This window comes from Phyllopteryx taeniolatus, chromosome 15, assembly GCF_024500385.1.
Source record: "Phyllopteryx taeniolatus isolate TA_2022b chromosome 15, UOR_Ptae_1.2, whole genome shotgun sequence".
Classification (NCBI taxonomy): domain Eukaryota; kingdom Metazoa; phylum Chordata; class Actinopteri; order Syngnathiformes; family Syngnathidae; genus Phyllopteryx; species Phyllopteryx taeniolatus.
In genome coordinates, this window is record NC_084516.1 from 14,312,555 (window position 1) to 14,335,054 (window position 22,500).

At 40.8% G+C, this 22,500-nt stretch overlaps 1 protein-coding gene across 6 annotated transcripts in view; it reads right to left on the minus strand.

The window, feature by feature from the left end:
- Positions 1–1,267: 1,267 nt before the first annotated feature.
- cabp1b (calcium binding protein 1b) overlaps positions 1,268–22,500 on the minus strand; it is a 34,094-nt gene continuing 12,861 nt past the window's right edge. The window contains exons 1-8 of one of the 6 annotated variants that reach the window (XM_061747256.1): positions 16,916–17,072; positions 11,218–11,385; positions 8,191–8,221; positions 7,968–8,111; positions 7,582–7,691; positions 6,707–6,781; positions 6,413–6,485; positions 1,268–3,635 (exon numbers count right to left, since the gene is read on the minus strand). In XM_061747256.1, the coding sequence (XP_061603240.1) occupies positions 3,610–3,635; positions 6,413–6,485; positions 6,707–6,781; positions 7,582–7,691; positions 7,968–8,111; positions 8,191–8,221; positions 11,218–11,283 (525 nt within the window). In that variant the 5' untranslated portion in view covers positions 11,284–11,385; positions 16,916–17,072 and the 3' untranslated portion in view covers positions 1,268–3,609. Of the gene's footprint in view, positions 3,636–6,412; positions 6,486–6,706; positions 6,782–7,581; positions 7,692–7,967; positions 8,112–8,190; positions 8,222–11,217; positions 11,565–11,975; positions 16,341–16,395; positions 16,794–16,915; positions 17,073–22,500 lie in introns of those variants that run through there. The other 5 variants (XM_061747253.1, XM_061747255.1, XM_061747257.1 and 2 more) reach the window with 5 other exon arrangements.

The window sequence follows — 22,500 nt, forward strand, 5'->3', positions numbered from 1 at the left end:
GATATCAAACTGTGAATGTTTAAAAAGTTAAGTCTAAATTCACTCATATTACAGTGTATTGGTAAAAGACATGAACAGGAAAATGTTACTTCAGGTAACAAATCGTGTGATGTTACATTGAAAAAATAGAAACGTTACAAGAATCAAATTGCTCTATACTGTTAGATTTTAAAAAAAATGTAAGAAATGTTGAAATGTTGCAAGGAAAAGTTATAACATTAAAATTAATGTAACGTTTACTAGAAAACAGTTGTACTTTTACGATAAAGACGTAACATAAGAAAAAAGTTGTAATGAAAAATGAAGGAGTTGTAACTTTAGGTGACAAAGTTGTAATCTTATGAGGAAAAGAATTATGTTACAATTTACAAAAATAAATGTCAGAATTCCAGCACACAAGTAGTATCTGTATCTCTATTATTATATTTATCAGGTAATATTTTTTCCCCTGTACTTTACTCACATATATTTTTATTTTTTTAAGAATGTTGTAGCAGTATTCCTATCTTTTAAGTTTTAAATTAAGTCACCCTAATTTACTGAGGTAACAAATCAAGAAAACGAAACATTTATTTATGTATTATTCTTTTACCTCAACTGCTAAATTAACTTAATCTACTTTAAAGCCCAAATGGATACATTTCTGTCCGGTGTTAAGTGAGTCCATTACCCAAGTTAACACAATAGTTAACTATATTATTGCTTTTACTATTACAGTAGATATGGGCTCCAATGGGGCAGGAACTGTAACTGAAAATTATATTTTTGTACAGATCTGGATAAAGGTGTGGCTCCTCCTTACATACATCTTGTGACATAAGGCATTTTCTTTTTAAACAGAATCCTCAATTTCTTAGTGAGTAATGCATGACCCTTGTTGTCAAAATCCAGACACATGAAGGAGGCCGGAAACTATTTAAATGAATTGACTTCATAGCACATGAATAATAGAAGCAAGAAAAGGCCACGTCTTACCGGATTTAACGGTCAGCATTTTGACGACAATGGGCCAAGCTGTTGTCCATCTGGAAACTACAGAGTGACTACACATTGTACAGAATATTAGCAGCATGCTAAAGTTGCCAGCGGTAGGGTCGTCATGGCAGCATGCTGCTGTCACTCCCCTGTGGGCTGAACAGTGGACAGTAATCTAAGTACAGGGGAATACTGTCATGCATAAAATACTCAAGTGAAGTACATTTTCTGATGTAATGTATGTGAGGACAACTGGGAGCCCACTCATCAACAAGTCACACTGGTCAAGCTCTTCATGTCATAAAAACTTTTATTCGATCATAAAATCTGCTACAAATTGCTTTTGGCATGCATAGTTTTCACACATTTATGACAAGTATGTGAATTCCCTTTAGAGCTTGGATATCCACTTGGCATGCACATTTATAAACAGTCTCCCTTTTTTATTTCATTAAAAGTCCTCCATACCTTGTATTTTAGTCAATGTCAAATTATAGTTTTGTCAACTTTCTTTGGCTTTTGTGCATAAAGAAACAAATACTGCTCCTTTATTGATATGTCGAGAACACTTAATTTAAATAAATAACAGATTATACTGAATGGGGCCAGTTGATGCATGAGGTTAATTGTCCAAACCACAAAGCCACCATGGTCACTGAACTAACTTGAAACTTACAAAATAAATAAAAAATAATAACAAAAAAAGTAACTACAAATTAAAAATCTAATGAAAATCAGACACAGCTTTATTTTTGGGGTCTAACAGAACTTAAAAACCAAACGTGTTTTGTGTCATTATGTGAGACCAAACTTTCAGACACTGTGACAGTTGACAGTTGAGATTTCATTGTATGCTGCACCCGGAAGTGAGAAAGGTGATGATGAATTTAAAGGCCCATGACTTTCCTGGGGCCCTAGAAAATGGTATTTTTAATTTGAAGCATTGAAATCCCTCGTAGCGTCCCTCACCTTCACAGATTCAAGACACCCTGCGCCAAAGCAACCACAAAATATAACAGTGCCTCCTGCGTGTTTCACAGTAGGGAGAGTGTTCTTTTCATTTTTGCTTGTGTCAATAAAATAGTATTGATTTGAGTTGCAGAAACTTTGTGGCTTGTCAATATCAATTTTGAAGTGACTACACTGACCATTGCGGGTTTTATCAACAATTTTGACCATGTGTGTACTTTGAGGTAATACATTTAATATAAATGCTTTCAGGAATGCAGAAAACACAACCAACAATAAAGTATATTTATAAAAAAAATAGTATCATCGAATAAAAATAAAAAAATCTGGATAATCATGCACAAGGATATTCAGAATCAGTATGGAATGTTTAAAATGACCATCAGATGAGCTGTACATAGATATAGTGGGTATAAAAACTCTACACACCCCTGTTTGCCATTTTGTTTGTGATTTAATAAAAAAAAGGAACCCAAGATAAATAATTTTCCAAACCTTTTCCACCATTAGTGTGACCTATAACCTGTAAAATTCAATTGATTTATTTTTTTTTTTTTAGAGAGGGGAAGTAGAAAGAAACAACTGAGATAACGTGGTTGGACAAGTGTGCACACCCTCTTTGTAAGTGGGGATGTGGCTGTGTTCACATTCAAACGCATGTTAAATGCGAGTCATCACACAACTGTACCACCATATAATGTGCCTCTGATTAACCCCCCCAAAATCTGTTCTCATAGTCTTTTCATGACTTTTTTTTTTTTTTGCTTTCCAGTAGAAGCCGGAAGTCATTGTACTAATACTGACTGTTATTTGGAACTGTTCATATTTTCTTCTACTTTGACTAAGGTCCTAGTTCCCTAATAGTTTAGACATTATTTGTCTTTGTTTCATTATTTTATTGTATCACAAAAACCTGGCATTTGAACAGGGGTGTGTAGACTGTTTATATGCACTGTGAAACATGAGGATATCTTAATGCACACATAAAAAGACAGATTTCACAATAATATGACATCATTAAACCCAGAGAACTGTCTTTGCTACATGGCATTTCAGACTTACAGTGAAGTGTGTTCAATGACAGCGCAACATGAAATATCTACAGTCTGGAGGAGAAATAACAATAAGCACAAAAAACACAAGACCACATAGAAATGTCCATATTTCCATATGGTATGAGTGCTTCAGGCTTGAACCATCTATTGGTTATTCTGCAATAAGACTTCCTCTCCTCTTCTCCACCCCCTTAATATCGCATAGTGCTTCTCACCAATTCCACTGGGGGTGTGGCTGTATAACCTAGAAAAAACCCCTGAGATAATCTCCTCCATGGTTTTTACTAGCAGCTGAGGGAGTACATATGCTCTCGTAGGGTCTCAGTGGATGACATCGTCTAAATCGCTACACGTTGAATGGTATTGTCAGATTGGATTACTCAACAAGCACATTAGCACCAACCATACCAGAAGGAAATGTACTTATTGTTCATATCAAAAAGGTTTATAATCCAAACAAATGGGTTTGTGTTCAAAGAAAGGTCAGGAGAATACACCCAACAGTGTTGACGGGCGGTGCTCGTCAGCCATTGTGCTCCAGCGTTGCAGTTTCAGAGCGGACTTGATATGATTTTTCACTCTCAAAAAAGGTCAGCCGTCCACTCTCAAGTCATCGAGACATCATCCGCACAAATTCTGCCAATTAAAGCCACAGCAGCACAGGTCAGCACATGTGCTAGTTGGAAATGATTGTCACAGCATTTTGTATACAATGTAGCAGTGGCGGCTGGTCACTAGAGGGCGTTAGGGCGCTGCCCCTCTACGCACCCAGCACACATGGTCATCACCGTATTACTTTCATTGAAGACAAAAAAGAAATCAAAGTATTGATAGCAAAATAAAAACATTTCGAAATATATGTACACTATATCTATTTCTTGATGAGCAGAATAAGTGGTATATGATGTGTATATATGTGAATATATGTGGAACATACAAAGGGCCGAAATTACTTTTCCAAGAAGTCACTGTCACACAAAAAATGTATAATTTATGATATAAAATATAGGTGAATATATGTAAAGATGGCGGCAGGGTGGACGCTCTGATTAGCACGTCTGCCTCACAATTCTGAAGACCCGGGTTCAAATCCGGCCACGCCTGTGTGAAGTTTGCATGTTCTCCCCGTGCCTGCGTGGGTTTTCTCCGGGTACTGCGATTTCCTCCCACATCTCAAAAATATGCGTGGTAGGTTTTTTTGAAGACTCTAAATTGTCCATAGGCGTGAATGGGAGTGTGAACGGTTGTTTGTTTATATGTCCCCTGCGATTGGCTGGCGACCAGTTCAGGGTGTAGTTAAGTTTGCTAACATTGGCTGCTAGCTTACTCATGAATTGGTGTGGTCGCGCTGACTCAATCATAGGCTACAGAAAGAGTGTAGACTAAGTCGTCGCTCTTGTTGAAATATTTTTTTTATATGATCAAAATCTTTGTAATGTATTCCTCTGTGTGACTGTTGTTTAGTGTGAAACAGAAACGTTTTATTAAGTTGTACGTTTGATCAAGTTGAACGGTTTGCCAGCTCGCACTGTGCTCATAAATTGAGCTGGCCGACTAATTAATTACATTAATTATCATTATATTTATTATCATGATATAAATTATATAGCATCCCCTTTGAGAAAGAAGTAGAATCGAAATAGATAATGAAGGTGTATTTCTGTTACGAAAATTGCATTTTTAATGAAATTCCATCCGCTTCCTTTGATATTTTTATTTTAATGTAATGATAAAGCTTTTCGCTCTTGTACACTAATTATGATTATTTTACACACGATTATGACTTCATGGCTTCTACTTTTTATAAGCAGTAATATTTCTGTAGTAATATTCAATTCATCATGTAATAGAACAATCTTTCGTGATGACTACATTAACGTTACATTTTAATACACCCTTTTCTTTTCAAATGTCATTGTCATCTTAGCTTTATTTATATGTTATTAAATAATGTTTTTGTATGTTTGTAAATTATTTTATGATTCATCTTATGATTATTGTGTCTGTATTTCAAGTCTTGTATACAAGACAACGAAGGAAACTTATTTGTTGACTACAAATTATAATGGACGTCACGCACCTCATAAATAATAATTGTAATCATCATCATCATCATCATCATCCACACAATGGTTAAAGTGGCATGTGGCCCTTCACCCAAGGCCGTTCCTGTCTACGAGTTCTCTCGAACTGTAAACAAATATGTCATGGAGTTTCCCATAGCAACATACAGTATGATCAGACACTTGTGCCTTTGTCTTGATCAGAGAACAGTGATGCAAGCAGATCGCAGATGACCCGTTAGCTGAGGCTATTCCTGTAATCAGTGCGCTCTGTAACTGCAAACAAATGGTTTCCTATGGTTTCCTCAAGGGCGTTTAAGTCCGCCAACAATGCAGCTCCGCTAATTAGAAGAAGATCTGCAAAACTGTTCTAGCCGCCCTCTCCTCTTCCATGCGTGGACTCAAAGGACAAAAAGAAAACGCCCAGTATTCCCCAGTGTTTATTACGTCAATATACAAAATATTAGCCAAAACAAGAGGATTTTGTTGTTGTTGTTGTTGCTGGGATGGGATAAGGTTAGGATTAGGGTGGGTTAGGGTTAACGCCGCTACACTTTAGTCATATACTTCTTTTCCCGCCTGAAAGCAGCAGGGCGTGTTTTACCGGGATACAGCAGCCAATCATTGAGCAGCGTCACGTGTCCTGGAGCCAGTAATATTGGAGCAGGGCGTGTCCTGCTTGACATTTGAATGAGTAGGCAAACACTGATTGTTGCCTGCTCAAGTCTTGCTTTTGGAAGTAAATGTCACTATTAAGGCAGCATGTATACACCAGCTAAGTACGTACAGTATGTGCCTCAGATGAACCAGACCTTCACTGTAGCATTTACTCATCATAAAACATAACACAGCGCTCTCTGATATTCTCATCCCTCGCAGAAAATATGCATCCTTCTGTGTGAGTTTGTGTGTGTTTGTGTGTGTGTGGCGGGGGTGGGTAATCTTGGAGGTGACATAATCCCCATGGAGATAATCTGACAGACGCACTGGTGCCCTTCATCCCCTCAGACAGTCTGTACTTAAAATGTGAGGTAAGTAGGAAGGGTGAGAATGTACATACAGTATTTATATATATACACACACACACACACATATATATATATATATATATATATATATATATACGTGGCCATCTGAATAAATTAAAATATGGTGGAAAATGTAATTTATTTCAGTAATTCAATTTAAAAGTCATATCCATATATTCCGTACATACTGAGTGAAATATTTCATTCAATTTTTCAGTATAATTTTGATGATTACTCTTTGTCTTACAAATAACAACCCCTAAATTCACCATTTAAAAAAAAAAAAAGTCATATTATGTGAACAATCAACATGATAACATACCTTCGAAATCCACATGTCCATCTCCATTGAGGTCTATGTCTCGTAAAATGTCCTCCAGATCTCTGTGACCCACCTGATTAAAAAAAATAAATGAAAAAGGAGAGTAGAGGTGAGAAAACTCACATTCACTAACACTCTTAATTAGATCAAAAAAATCTGCCTTTCCAATGATAATGACGCTCATCTTTGATCGCTCCATGTCACAATCGCTTGTTTTGTGGTTGGCTGCGGAGCCCCATTGCATCATACTCGGAGCTGTTTCTAATAATCTGGCAACCGTGCCCGTTTACGTACCTGTTGTCCTAAAAGCTTTTTCATTGCTTCTCTGAGTTCTGCTGTGCTGATCTGACCGTCGCCATTGGTGTCAAACTGAAAACGACAGTGTTATTTCCCTTTTTTTTTTTTTCAAAACCTAGATTACACAACAAACAGACAATAGAGAATGGCCATATTACATCCCACAATTCCATACATCCATCAATTTTCCGTACCGCTTATCCTCATTAGGACCGCGGGTGATCTGGGGCCTATCCCATCTGATTTTGGGCACGAGGTGGGGTACATCCTAGACCGATCGCCAGCCAATCACAGGGCACATAGACAAACGAGTACTGACACTCACGTTCACACCTAAAGACAATTTACGGACTTCAATTAATCTACCATGCATGTTTTTGTGTGTGAAATTCAAAGTCCATGGAGAAAACCCACACCAGCGCAAACAGACTCCACGCAGAGTCCGGATTCGAACCCGCAATCTCAGAACTATGAGGCAAACATGCTAACCACTCGTTCACTGTGGCTCCTACAATTCCACCCAAAGTAATAACATCGTTGTAGTACAGTGCCCAAGTGGTTGGCGCTGCCGCACAGTTCAGGGTTCAAATCTCAGCTCCAGCCTTCCTGTGTGGGATTTGCATGTCCACCCTTGCTTCTCCAACATTCCAAAAACATGCAAGTTAAGTTCATTAAAGACTAAAATTGCCCGTAGGTGTGAATGTGATTGGGAATGGTTATTTGGCGATATGTGCCCTGCAATTGGCTGGCGCCCAGTTCAAGGTGTATCCCACCTCTCACCCAAAGTTAGCTGGGAAAATGCTCCAGCACACCCACCACACAAAAGAGGAAATTGGATGGATAAATAATACTAATCACTGAAATGTCCCCACCTCCTTGAAAGCATCACGCAGCTCCTTCACGCCGATCATGTCTGCAGTCTCAGCGAGAAGTTTGGGCCCCATGAGCTCAACGAAGTCCTCAAAGTCAACATGTCCGCCCACTGTTGGGCACCGAAAGAAATTGAACGTACCCAATGAAGTGTCCTGTATATCAGTTGTTCTCAAACTGGGTCTGCTAGCCTTTAACTTGGCTGGTCCGCAAAATAAATATCTTAAAAATAATACAATTATTACGTTGTCTCATTTTCCCAAAAAATACATACCTGCAGTACATATGAGGACATAATACTAAGCCAATTAGTAGAGGTTAAGATTATGAGAACATCCTTGAACCCCAAAAGTTTGAGAACCCTGGCCTGTATGATAGGTACACTTACGATTCATGTTTATCTGCTGGCTAAGTTCGATCAGCTCCATCTCTGTGGGCATGTATCCCATCGTCCTCATGCAGTTGCCCAAGTCTTTGCAGCCGATGAAGCCGTCTTTGTCCTTGTCGAACTCCTTGAAGGCCTCACGCAGCTCTGCGAGCACATCGGAGGGCACGTATCACATGATTACATTTAAACTAGGGGCTATTTTATTTTTGTCGCTGTCGCTTACCATCCATTTCTTCTGGCCGCAGCTCTCGGTCCTGTAAGGAATCACATGGGAGGGTGAGCAGCCCACTACTGCTGTTAACGTACAAACTGTGCCAGATCACAGCACTCCTCACGCAGCACGGCGGCGTGACAAATAGACAGATATGTACACGTGTGAACATTTGCTTCTTCCAGATCGAGAGGAAGCGATTTTGTGTGAGATCGCCTGCTGAAAAGTACTGGAGACGCAAACATGGCGACTCCTGGCACAATTCATTAAGTTAACTGCTTGTTTAAACCCTGAACTAAAATGAAATACATTTCATAATAGAAATGAAATGAACCTTATTTGTTTACTTTAAACAGTGATGCATGGGGCTTTTATTTGCATAAGGGAATATTAAATGATGTTATTATGGCATATTACAATCTATGTCAAGTGAAATTGGAGTTTAAAAGGGAGATATTGAGGAAAATTCCCTTTTTAATTGCTTGGGTCTCTGTCAACCATCAAGTATTAAATTAAACAACTAACTACATCTTTTGTTTCAATGTGGCTAATTTACATAATAACCACCCTCACACAAATTTTCTCCGCCCATGACTTGAGTGGATGGGCTGGCTGAAGATCCAAAGCCACTTTCAAGCAACTACACTTTCTGTAGCACTACTATTGCTGAGTCACTATCATGGAGAAAAGCCCACACCGCCCACGGTGGATGCCCCTGCTATCATGTCCAAAGCAAAAGGTAAGCAGAGCTGCATTTTAGTTACTAGTATTTTAATGATTGCCAGATGAACTCTCTACATGAGAAAATCCAAGGGATGTGTGACATACACTGTGGTTGTCTACGACCATGCATTTCTAGTTAAATGTGGATTCAAGGTTTAGGTTTAGCATTTTTAATAGATGGTGCATCATTTTATAGTGACTCTTATTATTGGACCAGACGCGACCCGGAGCATGCTACTGTACACGTGTACTCGTGACAAGTGTGGCCAAAGTGTGGCGAGACAACCGCCGCATCCAAAAAGGAACAGCCATCTAGCAGCTCATCAGCACAGCGACCACTCAGTAGTCAGCGCAGTCACGCTCACCTCTCCTGACTCATGATTTGTATAAGAAGAAAAAAGTCTGACGCGTCACCTCATTGTCGCAGAGCGACAAAGACAAATAATCGCCATGGAAGTGTCATTTCTTCCCTTTGCCATCGTCATACAAATGTCAACATTTGGGCACACGCAGACACAGCAACATCACATTTTAGAAGGAAATGTAATTGCACACAAAATTGACTATTTTACAGTAAAGACATTGCTGTATATATATATATATATATATATATATATATATATATACATATATATATATATATATACATATATATATATATATATATATATACATATACATATATATACATATATACATATATATATATATATATATACATATACATATATATACATATATACATATACACACACACAGTATTATTTAAAAATACATATATTATTAGAATTAAAATATAACTAATAATAAAAAACTAAAGTAGGTGAATTAGGTCATTTTAATGGAAATAAATGTAGTTGAGGAATTATTGTGAGTATAATTAATGAATACAATTAAAACATTATTCCTTAGCAGGATTAAACTTTTTTTTAAAAACTGTCAAAAAAATATTAAGTATTATCGCTTTTATATATACCAGTAATGTATAATATAATATAATATAATATTGCCTCACAGTTCTGAGGTCTGGGGTTCAATCCCCAGCCCCGCCTGTGTGGAGTTTGTATGTTCTCCCCGTGCCTGCGTGGGTTTTCTCCGGGCACTTCGGTTTCCTCCCACATCCCAAAAACATGCATTCATTGGAGACTCTAAATTGCCCGTAGGCATGACTGTGAGTGCGAATGGTTGTTTGTTTCAATGTGCCCTGCGATTGGCTGGCAACCAGTTCAGGGTGTACCCCGCCTCCTGCCCGATGGGAGCTGGGATAGGCTCCAGCACGCCCGCGACCCTAGTGAGGAGAAGCAGCTCGGAAAATGCATGGATAACATAACATAACATAACATCGGCACGGTGGGCGACTGGTTAGCACGTCTGCCTCACTGTTCTGCCGACCGGGGTTCAAATCCCGGCCTCGCCTGTGTGGAGTTTGCATGTTCTCTCCGTGTCTGCGTGGGTTTTCTGCGGGTACTCCGGTTTCCTCCCACATCCCAAAAACATTCATGGTAGGTTAATTGAAGATTTTAAATTGCATGTAGGTGTGACCAGTTCTGGGTGTGTACCCTGCCTCTCGCCCAAAGATACTGTAGCTGGGATAAGCTCCAGCACGTCTGTGACCCGAGTGAGGACATGGATGGATGGATAATATTTATAAATATATTTTGCCAATATTACACTTGGTACAGATTACAATGCGTGTTAAACTGATGTCTTTTCAAAATGTTTTGGGGGATCCATAAAACAGCCAGGATAAGAAAATACATGTATCAGTCGGCATTTATTCCTCCACTTGGTGTGGCTTGCGTTTCACTCTCTGCTCATGCAGTCATTGGCCGGTGTCACATGTCAATCATTATAGCAGCACCCATGACTGGTAGTGATGTCACGCTGATTCATTTTTTAAATTTTATTTTAACCTGTGGCAGCAAAAATAATATGTTAAAAATTTAATATACAGTGTATTGTCATATATGTGTATTTTTTTAATATTGTGAATGGGTAAAACAGTTCAATGAAAAGTAGGCCCAATATGATTACAATCATTCGTACTATTGTCTTAAATTGCACAAGTAGTGTGGGCTATTACAATTTAGGGGGAGTAGTTTTGTAATATAACTAATTAATTTCAACTTCATTCAAATGATATTTATTGATATATAATGTATTCCATTTGAGAAGTAGCTTCCTGTGACTTAAAGTGAATTAAATCCATATTTCCAGGTCACACTTCTGCAGTAAGTGCTGATTGCGATGGCGTGTCATTGACGGCGCGCTTATCTCTCAGCATGCATGCACGTGCTACTTTATGGACTTACGTACAGCCTGCCGGCTCTCGGCGAAGCCCTTGCGAAGAAAGATGCACGCGGGCCCCAGTACGTTGTGCATGTTGGCGCCGTTCTGGGCCAGGGCCACTAGCGGCTCCAGATAGCCCCCCCCAGAGCCCCCCTCCTCGCAGGATTGCACCGCTTTGTAGTTCTTCTTCTGGTCCTGGAGCGGAATCGGCCCACAGTTAGGGTATTGAGGAGCAGGGTGGTAAGTAAAGATGGGAGACTCAGTTTGAGGCAGCGCAGCGTCGACGTGGGGGAGGGACGAGGGGTTTGCGAGCACGTCTGTCAGTCATTTGCCGATCTGGTGTCTGTCATTATGGAACACGAACTTCAGGGAAACTACAGGGAAGGGAGGCAGAGCAGTTTTCATACTGTCTGATATGCTTTTTCATTCCTATTCTTTCTTCCAAAAGTGACAAAGTGCACCAAACATCGTCTATGACAGCCTTTCCAAAACTTGTTAAGCCATGCACTCCCTTCAACATCCCAATGGCACTGCATAGAAACTCCATTTAGTTCCTGTCTCACTACTGCTGTCCCGTCTTGTCCTATTTTCGTCGTGCCTCTTCTCTCCATTGCTTCTCCGTTACCCTTGTGTAATGGTATTATTGTCACTTTCTGGGAGAAACCTCATGCCTTAAGTCCAAACACGGACACATGCGAGTGAATTGACACCGTTTCGCGTGCACATAGACTGACAGAAGTGTCCTGTAATTGCTGTGCCTGCACCGCGGCGGCTGAGGACCTCACCCAATCAATCGAGGGGTGGGATCGAGCACAGGGGTCCACCCCCAACCTGCAGGGCACACGATGCAGCCAGTCCCTGGCCGGCCCGAGGGCGGGAGTGTGTCCCTTGTTTGTTGGAAAGGAGGGCCGATAGGGGCACCCGACAAGGGAACGATAAGGGGGGGACCCAGGGAGTAGCCGTGGGTCATGAGAGGGGAGCCCCAATGCCAAGTAGTCATGCAGCCCGGGGGGGCCGCCTCAGGAGCTTATTCACCATGAAGCTACGTGAGAACCCACCTCCCCCCTGTTACTATGACTGCCAGGTCCCCGACTGATACAGCAACACAAATGCGACTACGCTGGTCTAAGCCACCTGTGGGGCAGAGTTACACCGCACGCAGGATTTATGCCGTTCACTAAAATAGAGCCCAAACAGTGAGTCGTCGGCGCTAAATTTCCCAATCTTGTCACGGCTGGTGACTTTCCAGCTGCGGGTGGTCAAATGTCTAGGTGAACTTCAACCCTTTAATCTTTAACGGTACCTTAAACACAGGACAGCAAACCGGGAGTGTAGATGGCTGGTGTAAAAGAGGCTACTTTTGCCAAATAAAGCTAAAACGCAAGCTAGGCTCATTATGCTGTTTCCCTGGCAACTTGGGGCAGAAGGCCCCATTGCACCACACTCCATAGAAAGGACAGGGAGAGCTGGTGGTAACACAGTCAGACAGACAATAACTAAAACAATGACTTCAAGAACAGCAATAAAACAATAATATATGATTTGATACATGTTGAATTTGCAATTGAAGGACTACTCTGGAAGAAACATTTTTTATTTTTATTTTTTTTTAAATATCAACAGCACACTTTACTGCACTCCTTCTTGCCCTTAATACAAAATCAAGATTATTTGACCACTTAGTCTTTTGCCACTGTAAACAATAGATGTTCAATTTGCTCTCTAAAGTTTTATTTAATCAATTTTGAAGAATGTCTTTACATGTTTCATTGTACATTTTTCGAGATGAAACTGAACATTTCAAAACACAATTATCATGACCAAAATAATCTGGATTATCAGTATTGACACAACATTACTGAAATGTTGTTTTTGTGACTTTGGGTTTGTCCCATTAGGGGCTGCCACAACGAGTCACTCGCATGATTTGTTTGGCACGGTATTTATTATTATTTTTTTTTAATGCACTTGCTGACGCAACCCACCCGTTTTTTTACTCGGGCTTGGGACTGGAGGTAGCTGGGTTTTGGAGCATTGGCTGGGAATTCAACCTGCGTCGTCTGCACAAAAGGCAGCAGCATGTACCATTATAGTGCCATGATATTGCTGAAATAAATACAAATAAAAGTTGGATTTTTCAAACGTTATTATTTTGAACATTTATGCTCACATTACAAAACAATTAGACGAGTACAGAACAGTACGGGACAAGGGGCATGATGCCTAATAGAAACCACGATCAGTGTGTCACCCTTGACCCAAAAGACGCACCTGAACCTCATGCACATTCTACCGGCCAGTCCAAAAGATGACTTTTATGTGCAGCCGGCCAATTATTTATAATCACCGATGAAACTCATCAACCCGAGGGCGAAGGAGCCTCTCGTGCAAAGTTGACCCAATTACAGAGGGAGCTACAGGTTCATTAAAACCAGGCGGTTCCTTGTTAACGGTGAAACGAAGCAAGCCATAGCCATAAAAAGACTGAAAATAGAACGTGAGATCACCGATCAGCTCTTCAGATTGTGTGACTGTCACAGCGAATTACCAAGAGAGCCGCGATCGCCGCATGCATCTTTAAACCAGTATACAACATTTAAAGCGTATATACAATAAACGAACGTGCTGTCGCATACTCTAAATGACCTTCACACCCCATCTGCTACCATGTCAGCCCGAATGCAGCCACTTTGTGCATTCCTGCAGTAGCCAAGCATGGGGGGCTCCATGCCCACTGGCTAATCTGAGCAAGTGATGCATGGCGCAGGGGATGTTTGCGGATACATCGTGCCAGAAAATTACTACCAAGCCACGCGCGGACGGTTACATAACACACAAAAAGGAGGGGGGGAAAAAAAACAAAGTCAGGAGAAAAAGGCCCAAGTCGAGCAAGAAGTTGTCCAGCACGTGTGTGCAGATGGCTTCTACTGTCTTTTTTTTTTTTTTTTACATGCAAACAAAGTGCAGCTCCTGCTGGTGAGGATTCACTGAGCAGCCAGTTTAAGGCTATGCAATGAAGACAACAGATGCTGCACTGTTTCTTAACTTGTCGGTTTGCAAGTGATCATGTTCTTCATTTACTACAATATAGAAAACACAACAGTGGAACATTCAACTTCAAAACTCCTTCACAGTTGTATAACTAAAAATGTAAACCAACAGAAGGATAAAATTTTCTTTTTAAATTTGTTTTTTTTAACTTTAAAAAGGGTCAGTTGGATCAACATAAGAGGAGGGTGGGAATTAGATTCTTGTTACATTTTCATGACAGTTTAAGCTGGAATCCACGACTTTTTTTGTTCAAGAAATATATTTCTTTTCACCCAAGCCAACACTAGAGGAGATGACAAAATCCTGATTAAGCCTGTCAGCTCCTTGAACATCTTGCTGTATTCTTCATTTATTTTTATTTCGTTTGTTTTTTTATATGGTCAATCCCAATTCATTTTCCGCGTTGGCCCAGTTGGTGGCGCACCGAAAATGACGTAGAAGGAAAGGACGGCACGGACATTAGGGATTTTGCACAGCAATGGGCAAAAATATTATTTTGCGTTTCTGGGGCATAAAATAGTCGTACAATAATTACTGTTTAAACGTAAACAATAAAAAATTGCACAAATTTACAACATCTACCTCTTTTCAAGGAGCCGTTGGAAAAAGCGGGTTGCTACAGAATCAGGACGATGAAGTATTTGAAAAGATGCTCGCTTATTTGAACAGCCGGTGACAGGCACAAACGTACGTACGTATACCGCCCGTGTACGCGTGGGCGCTTTGTTTTTTTTTTATCCACAGGTACATTATAAATATAGTTTTAAGTATTGTTGTAAAAGACAATAATATGTTTACGTTCTAATGTACATTATTTGACTGGTTTAAGGGGAACCCAGAAATGTATGTTTATGTCTTGGGAGAGGGGGAGATGGGGTCAGTTGGACTTGGCACAACCTACGCCATATCGACACAACGGAGGCGCCAGAAATCACGGATTATAGCTTTAAAATTGATTGATTAAAACATTGGCTCTGTTCACACTGCAGGGCATGATGCCCAATTCGGATTCCTTGTTAGGTTCGATCTTTTTATGTTCACATTCCAAAAACAAATACGACTTCTACTGGGCTCCGTGAAGTGACACGCATGCGCACAAAACAGGACGTCACGTTGCGCATTCGCACAAAAACGAGGCACCGTGTGTTTACGGAAGTAAATGTGGCCCCGCGCCCTGACGCGTTTGTGGCAGTTTGACAGGAATTTGGTGCTTTATCAGTTCTACAGAATCTTCTTTTCACCACTAACTATTTTTTGCGCCATCATCCGCCATAGCTTGTCTGTTTTGCATTTTGATGCACTGCACTCGCATAGGATACGTGTCCGATTCATACGCAGATGCGATAGAAGCATCGGTCGGTTTTGGAAAAAATGGAATTGACATGAACAAATCTGATGCATGTCACATTGGGCAAAAAAATCTGACTTAACTTTAAAATGGGTCAATTTGACCCACAAAAAAATAGGAGGAGGAACAGGCCGACTTCTTTTTATACTTGTATGACTGTTGAAAATGTTTAAATGGTACTTTAATCTAATTTTTGTACTTTAAATTTGGTCACTTTGACTCGCAACATAACAGGAAGGTTAAAGCTTTTCATTTGATTACATTTTATAACTTTAAAATGGATCAATTTGACTGTAAAAATCATAGGAGGTATAATAGGTGCACTTCTTTTTACGCTTGTGTGACTGTATATCTTGTTTTGCATTCCTCAAAACCATTTTTTTTTTTCAGAATTTGTAATGGTTTTATAGAACAGATTATATTCGCGATCCATTATAATAGAGGCCGATCAGCATTCTGAAATGGATTGTGTTCGACTTTTGAGGTTCCACTTTACTGGCATACCACAAAGTGGCCTCCACTGAAGTTCCACTGGTGACATGATCCACCAGTTGCCCTCAGGTCACACTGACCAACTCTAAGCAATGCATTTTTACTCCTGAAAACACAGCACGCATGCAACGCTGACGCTACGGAGGAAACACAGCATCACAAACAAAGTACATCCTACTACTGTTTTCTTCAAAGCAATTAGTCAAAGTCAAACAGTACTACACGCAGTCCAGTCAGGTCACCGTCGGGTTAGCTGCAGAGGAGTTTGGGGTAAGCAAACATGCAGGGACCACAAACACAAGAGCAAAGCTTACCTTCTTGGTGAAAATTTTAAGCGACTTTACAGAGTTGCCCATTGCAAAAAGCCCCAAACGCGGTGGTCTCGCCTTATGTTTTCCCCCTAAGAGTGTGTGACGACGGCGTGTGCATGTGTGTCCGCGTGCGTCTCCTGGCATGCATTGGAATCTGGAGTGAGTGGAAAAAGGGAAGAAGGTTTCACTGGCTCATTGACTGACAGGAGAGGACATTTGGGGAGAAGTGGAAAGGGATGATAGAGGAGGAAAGGGACGAGAGTCGGGGGGGACTGAGACGAAGGAGAACGAACGACGGATAGGAAGAACACGGATGAGCGAGGAGATGCAAGCGGCGGGAGTGGAAAAGATGGCTTAATCATTCCATCCTCTCTCCGACGGTCTTTGCATCCCTCCCCTCTACCCCTGTCTCCTTCCCTCGCTCTCGCTCACTCACTTTCTCTCTACCCTCCTCTCTTTCTTCCACGCTTTCCCAAATCTATGCAAATTCCATAGAAGAGGCTCTTTCGGACAAGCATATTACCTTCCCCGGAGCAAGACGCCGCAGAGGCTAATCCAAAACGCACGGATACAGCCAAGCAGACACACACCCTCTCTCACACACACACACACACACGTGAGGCTCGAGATCCAAAAATACACTAATCATGCTTCTTTTCCCCACTATATTGCATCCATCATTTCATCCATCCATCCATCCACACACATCACCAAGTCATTTTAAGCTTGAAGGGGTTGGCTTTAGACCAAAACAGCTGCCCCAAATGCAAACACACACAAAATCAAACTGTTGGTGTGGATTTATTCATATTTTTCTCCCAAGCAGCATACATTGGCATGAATCATTCAACCTGGCTCTCTTGTACACACACACATTTATTGGCCGTCATTTTTCCACCAAAACAACAAGCAGAAGTGTCAAACGGCTGCTGAAACAGCTCTAGATGGATAGCTACATATTTGTATGAGAAACACATCTGGACCATAAACATAAAACAATCAAATGGAAAAACACTAAGTATGGAAACATCGTACAGTGGCTGAAATAAGTATTTAACATGTCACCATTTTTCTCCCTAAATATACTTCCAAAGGCGCTATTGACCTGAAAATGTCACCAGATGTTGGGAACAACCCGAGTCATCCATACATACAAAGAAAGTAGAACAAATAAGTGTGTAAAAATGTGGAATGACACAGGGAAAAAGTATTGAACACATGAAGAAAAGGAGGTGCAAAAAGGCATGGAAAGCCAAGACAACACCTCAAATCTGTCAATAATCAAACATCAATCCAGCCCCTTGTCAGTGCAAAGGAACATCAGCTGGTTCAGTCGTAATTGATGGCCTACAAAAAAGTCTCATTGCCACGGTGTGAGTCAAGACACATCTCATGAAGGGTAAGAGCAGAGAGCTGCCTCAAGACCATCGCAAACTAATTGTTGCAAAACATAACGATGGCATTGGTTACAGGCGCATATCTAAATTTCTGAACTTTCCGGTTGGAGCCATAATACATACTGTAAGTGGAAGGCCGATCATACCACCATAAATTTGCCTCCATCAGTTGCTCCTCGCAAGATTTCTGACAGAGGAGTGCAAAGAATAATCAGAAGAGTTGTCCAAGAGCCAAGAACCACCTGTGGAGAGCTTCAAAAAGACCTGGAATTAGCAGGTACTATTGTCACAAGGAAAACAGTGAGTAATGCCCTCCGCCGCCATGGCCTGTATGCACACTCACCACGCAAGACCCCATTGCTGAAAAAAAAGCATGTCAAAGGTCGTTTAAAGTTTGCTGAAAAACATTTGGACAAGCCAGTTAAATACTGGGAGAATATAGTCTGGTCTGATGGGAGCAAAATGTAACTGTTTGGATGCCATATTGGACACCACGTTTGGAGGAGAAATGGCACTGCACATCACCCAAAAAACACCATACCAGCAGTGAAGTTTGGAGGTGGGAACATGATGGTGTGGGGCTGCTTTTCAGCAAATGAAACTTCACATTATTGAAGGAAGGATGAATGGGCAAATGTCCTGAGACATTCTTCACAAAAATCTGCTGCCATCTACGAGGATAAGGAAAATGAAATGAGGGTGGACTGTTCAGCAGGATAATGATGCAAATCTGCCACACGTTCCCTGCCTCGACAACCCGCCAGCACATCTCAAGAACCGTCTCCATTCCCTTTTCCAATAAACCTTTCATCACAACCTCTCAGCCTTTGCCTGCTTCTGGGTCTAGTCTAAATCAACCGGTGACAGAGTACTCATCATAGGTGAGTCTCTTTCATGAGCCGCGAGGAATTAGTGTGCTTCTTAGTTCCAAATCTGTTGCCAAAGGCGAACGGCTTGACAAAAAAAACTGTTACTGTACCTAAAATAGCATGTTCCATACACCAGAGACTTGTGCTGCTTTTTCTCTTTGCTCTATGTACAATAGACAATAGATACAACCATCGTCACATGTCCGCTACGTCAATGCCCCACATTCAAGCTGGCCGCCACGTAGCCACGGGAGGCACGTCTTTTGGAATTGGATCGAGTCCTATTGTATATCTGTGACCCATTTTCTGCCTGCATTGCGCCACAGCGCCAGGAAACAACGTGGCCAATTCTGGAACTAATAGACTTTGTCAATGCCATTTTAAGTGACTCATGGAAACTATTTTTGGACACGTTGTTCAGTCTTGACGGTCCGTTTTATCCGATATCCGTTATATCGGGGTCAGTTTTATCGACGTTCCACAGTATGTCTGACAGCGGAGCTCGCATATGTGTCTGCCTGCATCTCGGTCCAATTCACCAAAATCACATTAGACCAGCGGCGCCAAAAGTTAGACGTGGTCTGAGCAGGCGTAAGTCTAGACCAACTTTCAATCACCAAATTGCCACAAGTGCCGGGCAGATGTCAAAGGGCACACCTTTGTCGTGTCGGTATGCCCATCTTGGTGCAGATCGGTCTGCCAAATTGACAAACACGACAACGAGCCTTGCGCTTGCACAAAGATCAAGATGCTCCACCATTTACGCTCCGGCGCACATTGCACACGGTTTCTGAAAATAGAGTCCTAAATGTAACATAGTTCTTCACATTATGTGCAATTTCCGACTAAATTCTCATGATATCATAAATTGAAGGATGTCAACAATGGGGCTGTGAGCTTTCAGTGCTGCATTTGTGTTGCTGTATCAGATACATACTTTCATTTTCTATAGCGCAGGAACCTATCCCAGCTGACTTTGGGCAAGAGGCAGGATATACCCTAGACTGGTTGCCAGTCAAGCCACATACAGTATAGACAAACAAGTATTCACACTCACATTCACACCAATGGACATCTGGAGTCTTAACAAGCATATTTCTGGAATATGGAAGGAAGCTGGTGAAAAGCATGTCAACTCCACTGAGGAAGGCTGAGATTTGAACAGTGTACCGCTTGACTGTGAGGCAGATGTGCAAAACGCCCCCCTACACCCTCCGCGCTATAATGATGAATACGTTTATTGAAGCGGAATGATGTCAAACTGCTTGACGGGCACTGGAGGCTTGATTTTTGCAGAGATTGCACTTCTGCTTAAGCAGCAGCATGAATGCATGACTAAATATCTTTATGGTTAAGATACTTGGGAGCAACTGTATACTAACCACTGCCGCCCCAAACTCAAGTCCAAAGTCAACATCTTTACAGTACAGTGGTACATCGACTTCATTAGTTTTTCGATGATTTTTTTAAAAATGTTTCGTTGCAAGCAAACATTTGAGTTACAAGTGCGAAATGGTGGGAGCGAACTTCAAAAGGAGCAGCAGATACTGAACATTAAAAAGAAAAAAAAAGCCAATTGCTTGCTTCAACCTGTTTATTCAGTCCCATTTGAAGTTTACATATAAAACGGAGAGAATTACATGTTGTGTACTTAACCAAACCACAAAACTTCACAAAGACAGTCCACCAGCTTAATGCTAACACTCAATGCAAAACTCCATATACAGGCTATTGAAACTGTCATTGTTGTTGCAGTAGTTATAACCTTTTAAGCAACACTTATTTGAACACAAATAGTGCAGCACAACACGTAGACAGACAATAACAACACTCACAGGCATATATTCTTATCGTCTGCGAAAAATGACTATTATAACCTCAGCTTACTGAGTCACTGAGTTGCGAAACTCTCTTTCATGTATGATGATTCATGATGGTGGCCAAAGTGTGCACACCAGAAGGTGAAGCTCAAGGAATGCATTTAATTATTTTTTCCATCATATCTTATTACTTATTAATGGACTTTTCTACTATTTGGAATGCCCAGTAACACTTTTACACTCAAGTCATTTGGACAGTGTCTGCCATTTCATACAATATCTCTCATTTGGCGCGTGTGTGTGCATGTGTGTTTGTGTGTTGCTCACTGGATGATTCATGCAGCCTCGCACCGCAGGCTCATTGTGAACTTCAGAACTCATTGGACGTCACACACACGAGCCGTCAGCTCACATCAAGTCACGCTGGCGTGTATGTGTGCGTGTGTTGTGTGTGTATGCGTGTCTCCGTTTCCATGCCTTTCCCCCCCCCCCCCCCCCATTTCATGTCCTTGTCGCACTCTCATTTACATAACTCTGTATTAAAGCTTTAAAAAGGATTTATTTTAGCATATCCTCAATCAATCATGAGGTTTAATACAGATTCATGGTCTGATGAATGAGATACCATTTAATTTTAATTAAAAGCAATCAAATTAAAATGTAGCTACATGAGACAGCATATACTTAAATTTAATTAAAACATGAAAAATTTAATATAAGAAAATGATTACATTCAAATGCAGTTTCCTGCGCTGCTGAATGAGATTTAAAAAGTGAATTATTGAAATTACTATACAGCAATTTACCTTTTCAAATTAAAAATGTCACCTTAAAATTAAAACATAATTAGTTTAAATTACACTTTCATGCTATGATAAATTAAAGTAAGAATCAGAATCAGTTTATTGACATTTTTAGTGAAAGGTAAATTCACAACTAGGATTTTTTTTCTCGGTCCGAAGGTGCAACATACAACAGATGGTACTAGTAAAAATATTCAAATAAAATTCAAATTTAAATGGACAAAGAAGAACGAAAATAAGCAAAAACAGTGTGCAATTAGCATCAGGTGACGGTGGGACGTTTTAATGGGTGAAACTGGCTTATTTAGTGTTTATGAGTCTGATGGCAGAGGAGAAGAAGATGGCATTTAATGTTTTTTTTAATAAAGAAATCAATAAAAAATACATTTTAATTCAAAAATGTGTTGAAAATACAGTTGCAAATAAAATTCCATTGAACTTAATTTTGAAATCAATTCTTTTCAATCATTAAAATGAAATTCGAGTTTTATGCTCTGCTAAATAAGGTAGTTTTTCATTCATTCATCTTCTGTACCGCTTATCCTCACTAGGGTCATGGGCGAGCTGGCGCCTATCCCAGCGAGAGGCGGAGTACACCCTGAACTGGTCACCAGCCACTCGCAGGGCACATAGACATAAACAACCATTTGCACTCACATTCACACCTATGGGCAATTTAGAGTCTTCAAATAAACGACCGTGCATGTTTTTGGGATGTGGGAGGACACCGGAGTGCCCGGAGAAAACCCACGCAGGCACAGGGAGAACATTCCACACATAGGAGACCGGATTTTAACCCATGTCCGCAGAACTGTGAGGCAGATGTGCTAACCAGTCGCCCACCGTGCCGCCAAGGTGGTATTTCATTTAAATGTATTTTTTTTTTAATTTCAAAATCAAAATTGAAAATTTACAGTGAAGTTCTGCAAAATAAGAGGGAATTGAATGTGTTTATATTTTGAGATAATAATAATAGAAATATTGGCGGCACGGTGAACGACTGGTTAGAGCGTCTGCCTCACAGTTCTGAGCACCGGGGTTCAATCCCCGGCCCCGTCTATGTGGAGTTTGCATGTTTTCCCCGTGCCTGCGTGGGTTTTCTCCGGGCACTCCGGTTTCCTCGCACATCCCAAAAACATGCGTGGTAGGTTGACTGCGCTGATTTGTTTGGTTGATACGTAGAGATCCTGTACATGCAATTTTTTTCCTGGCCATCATG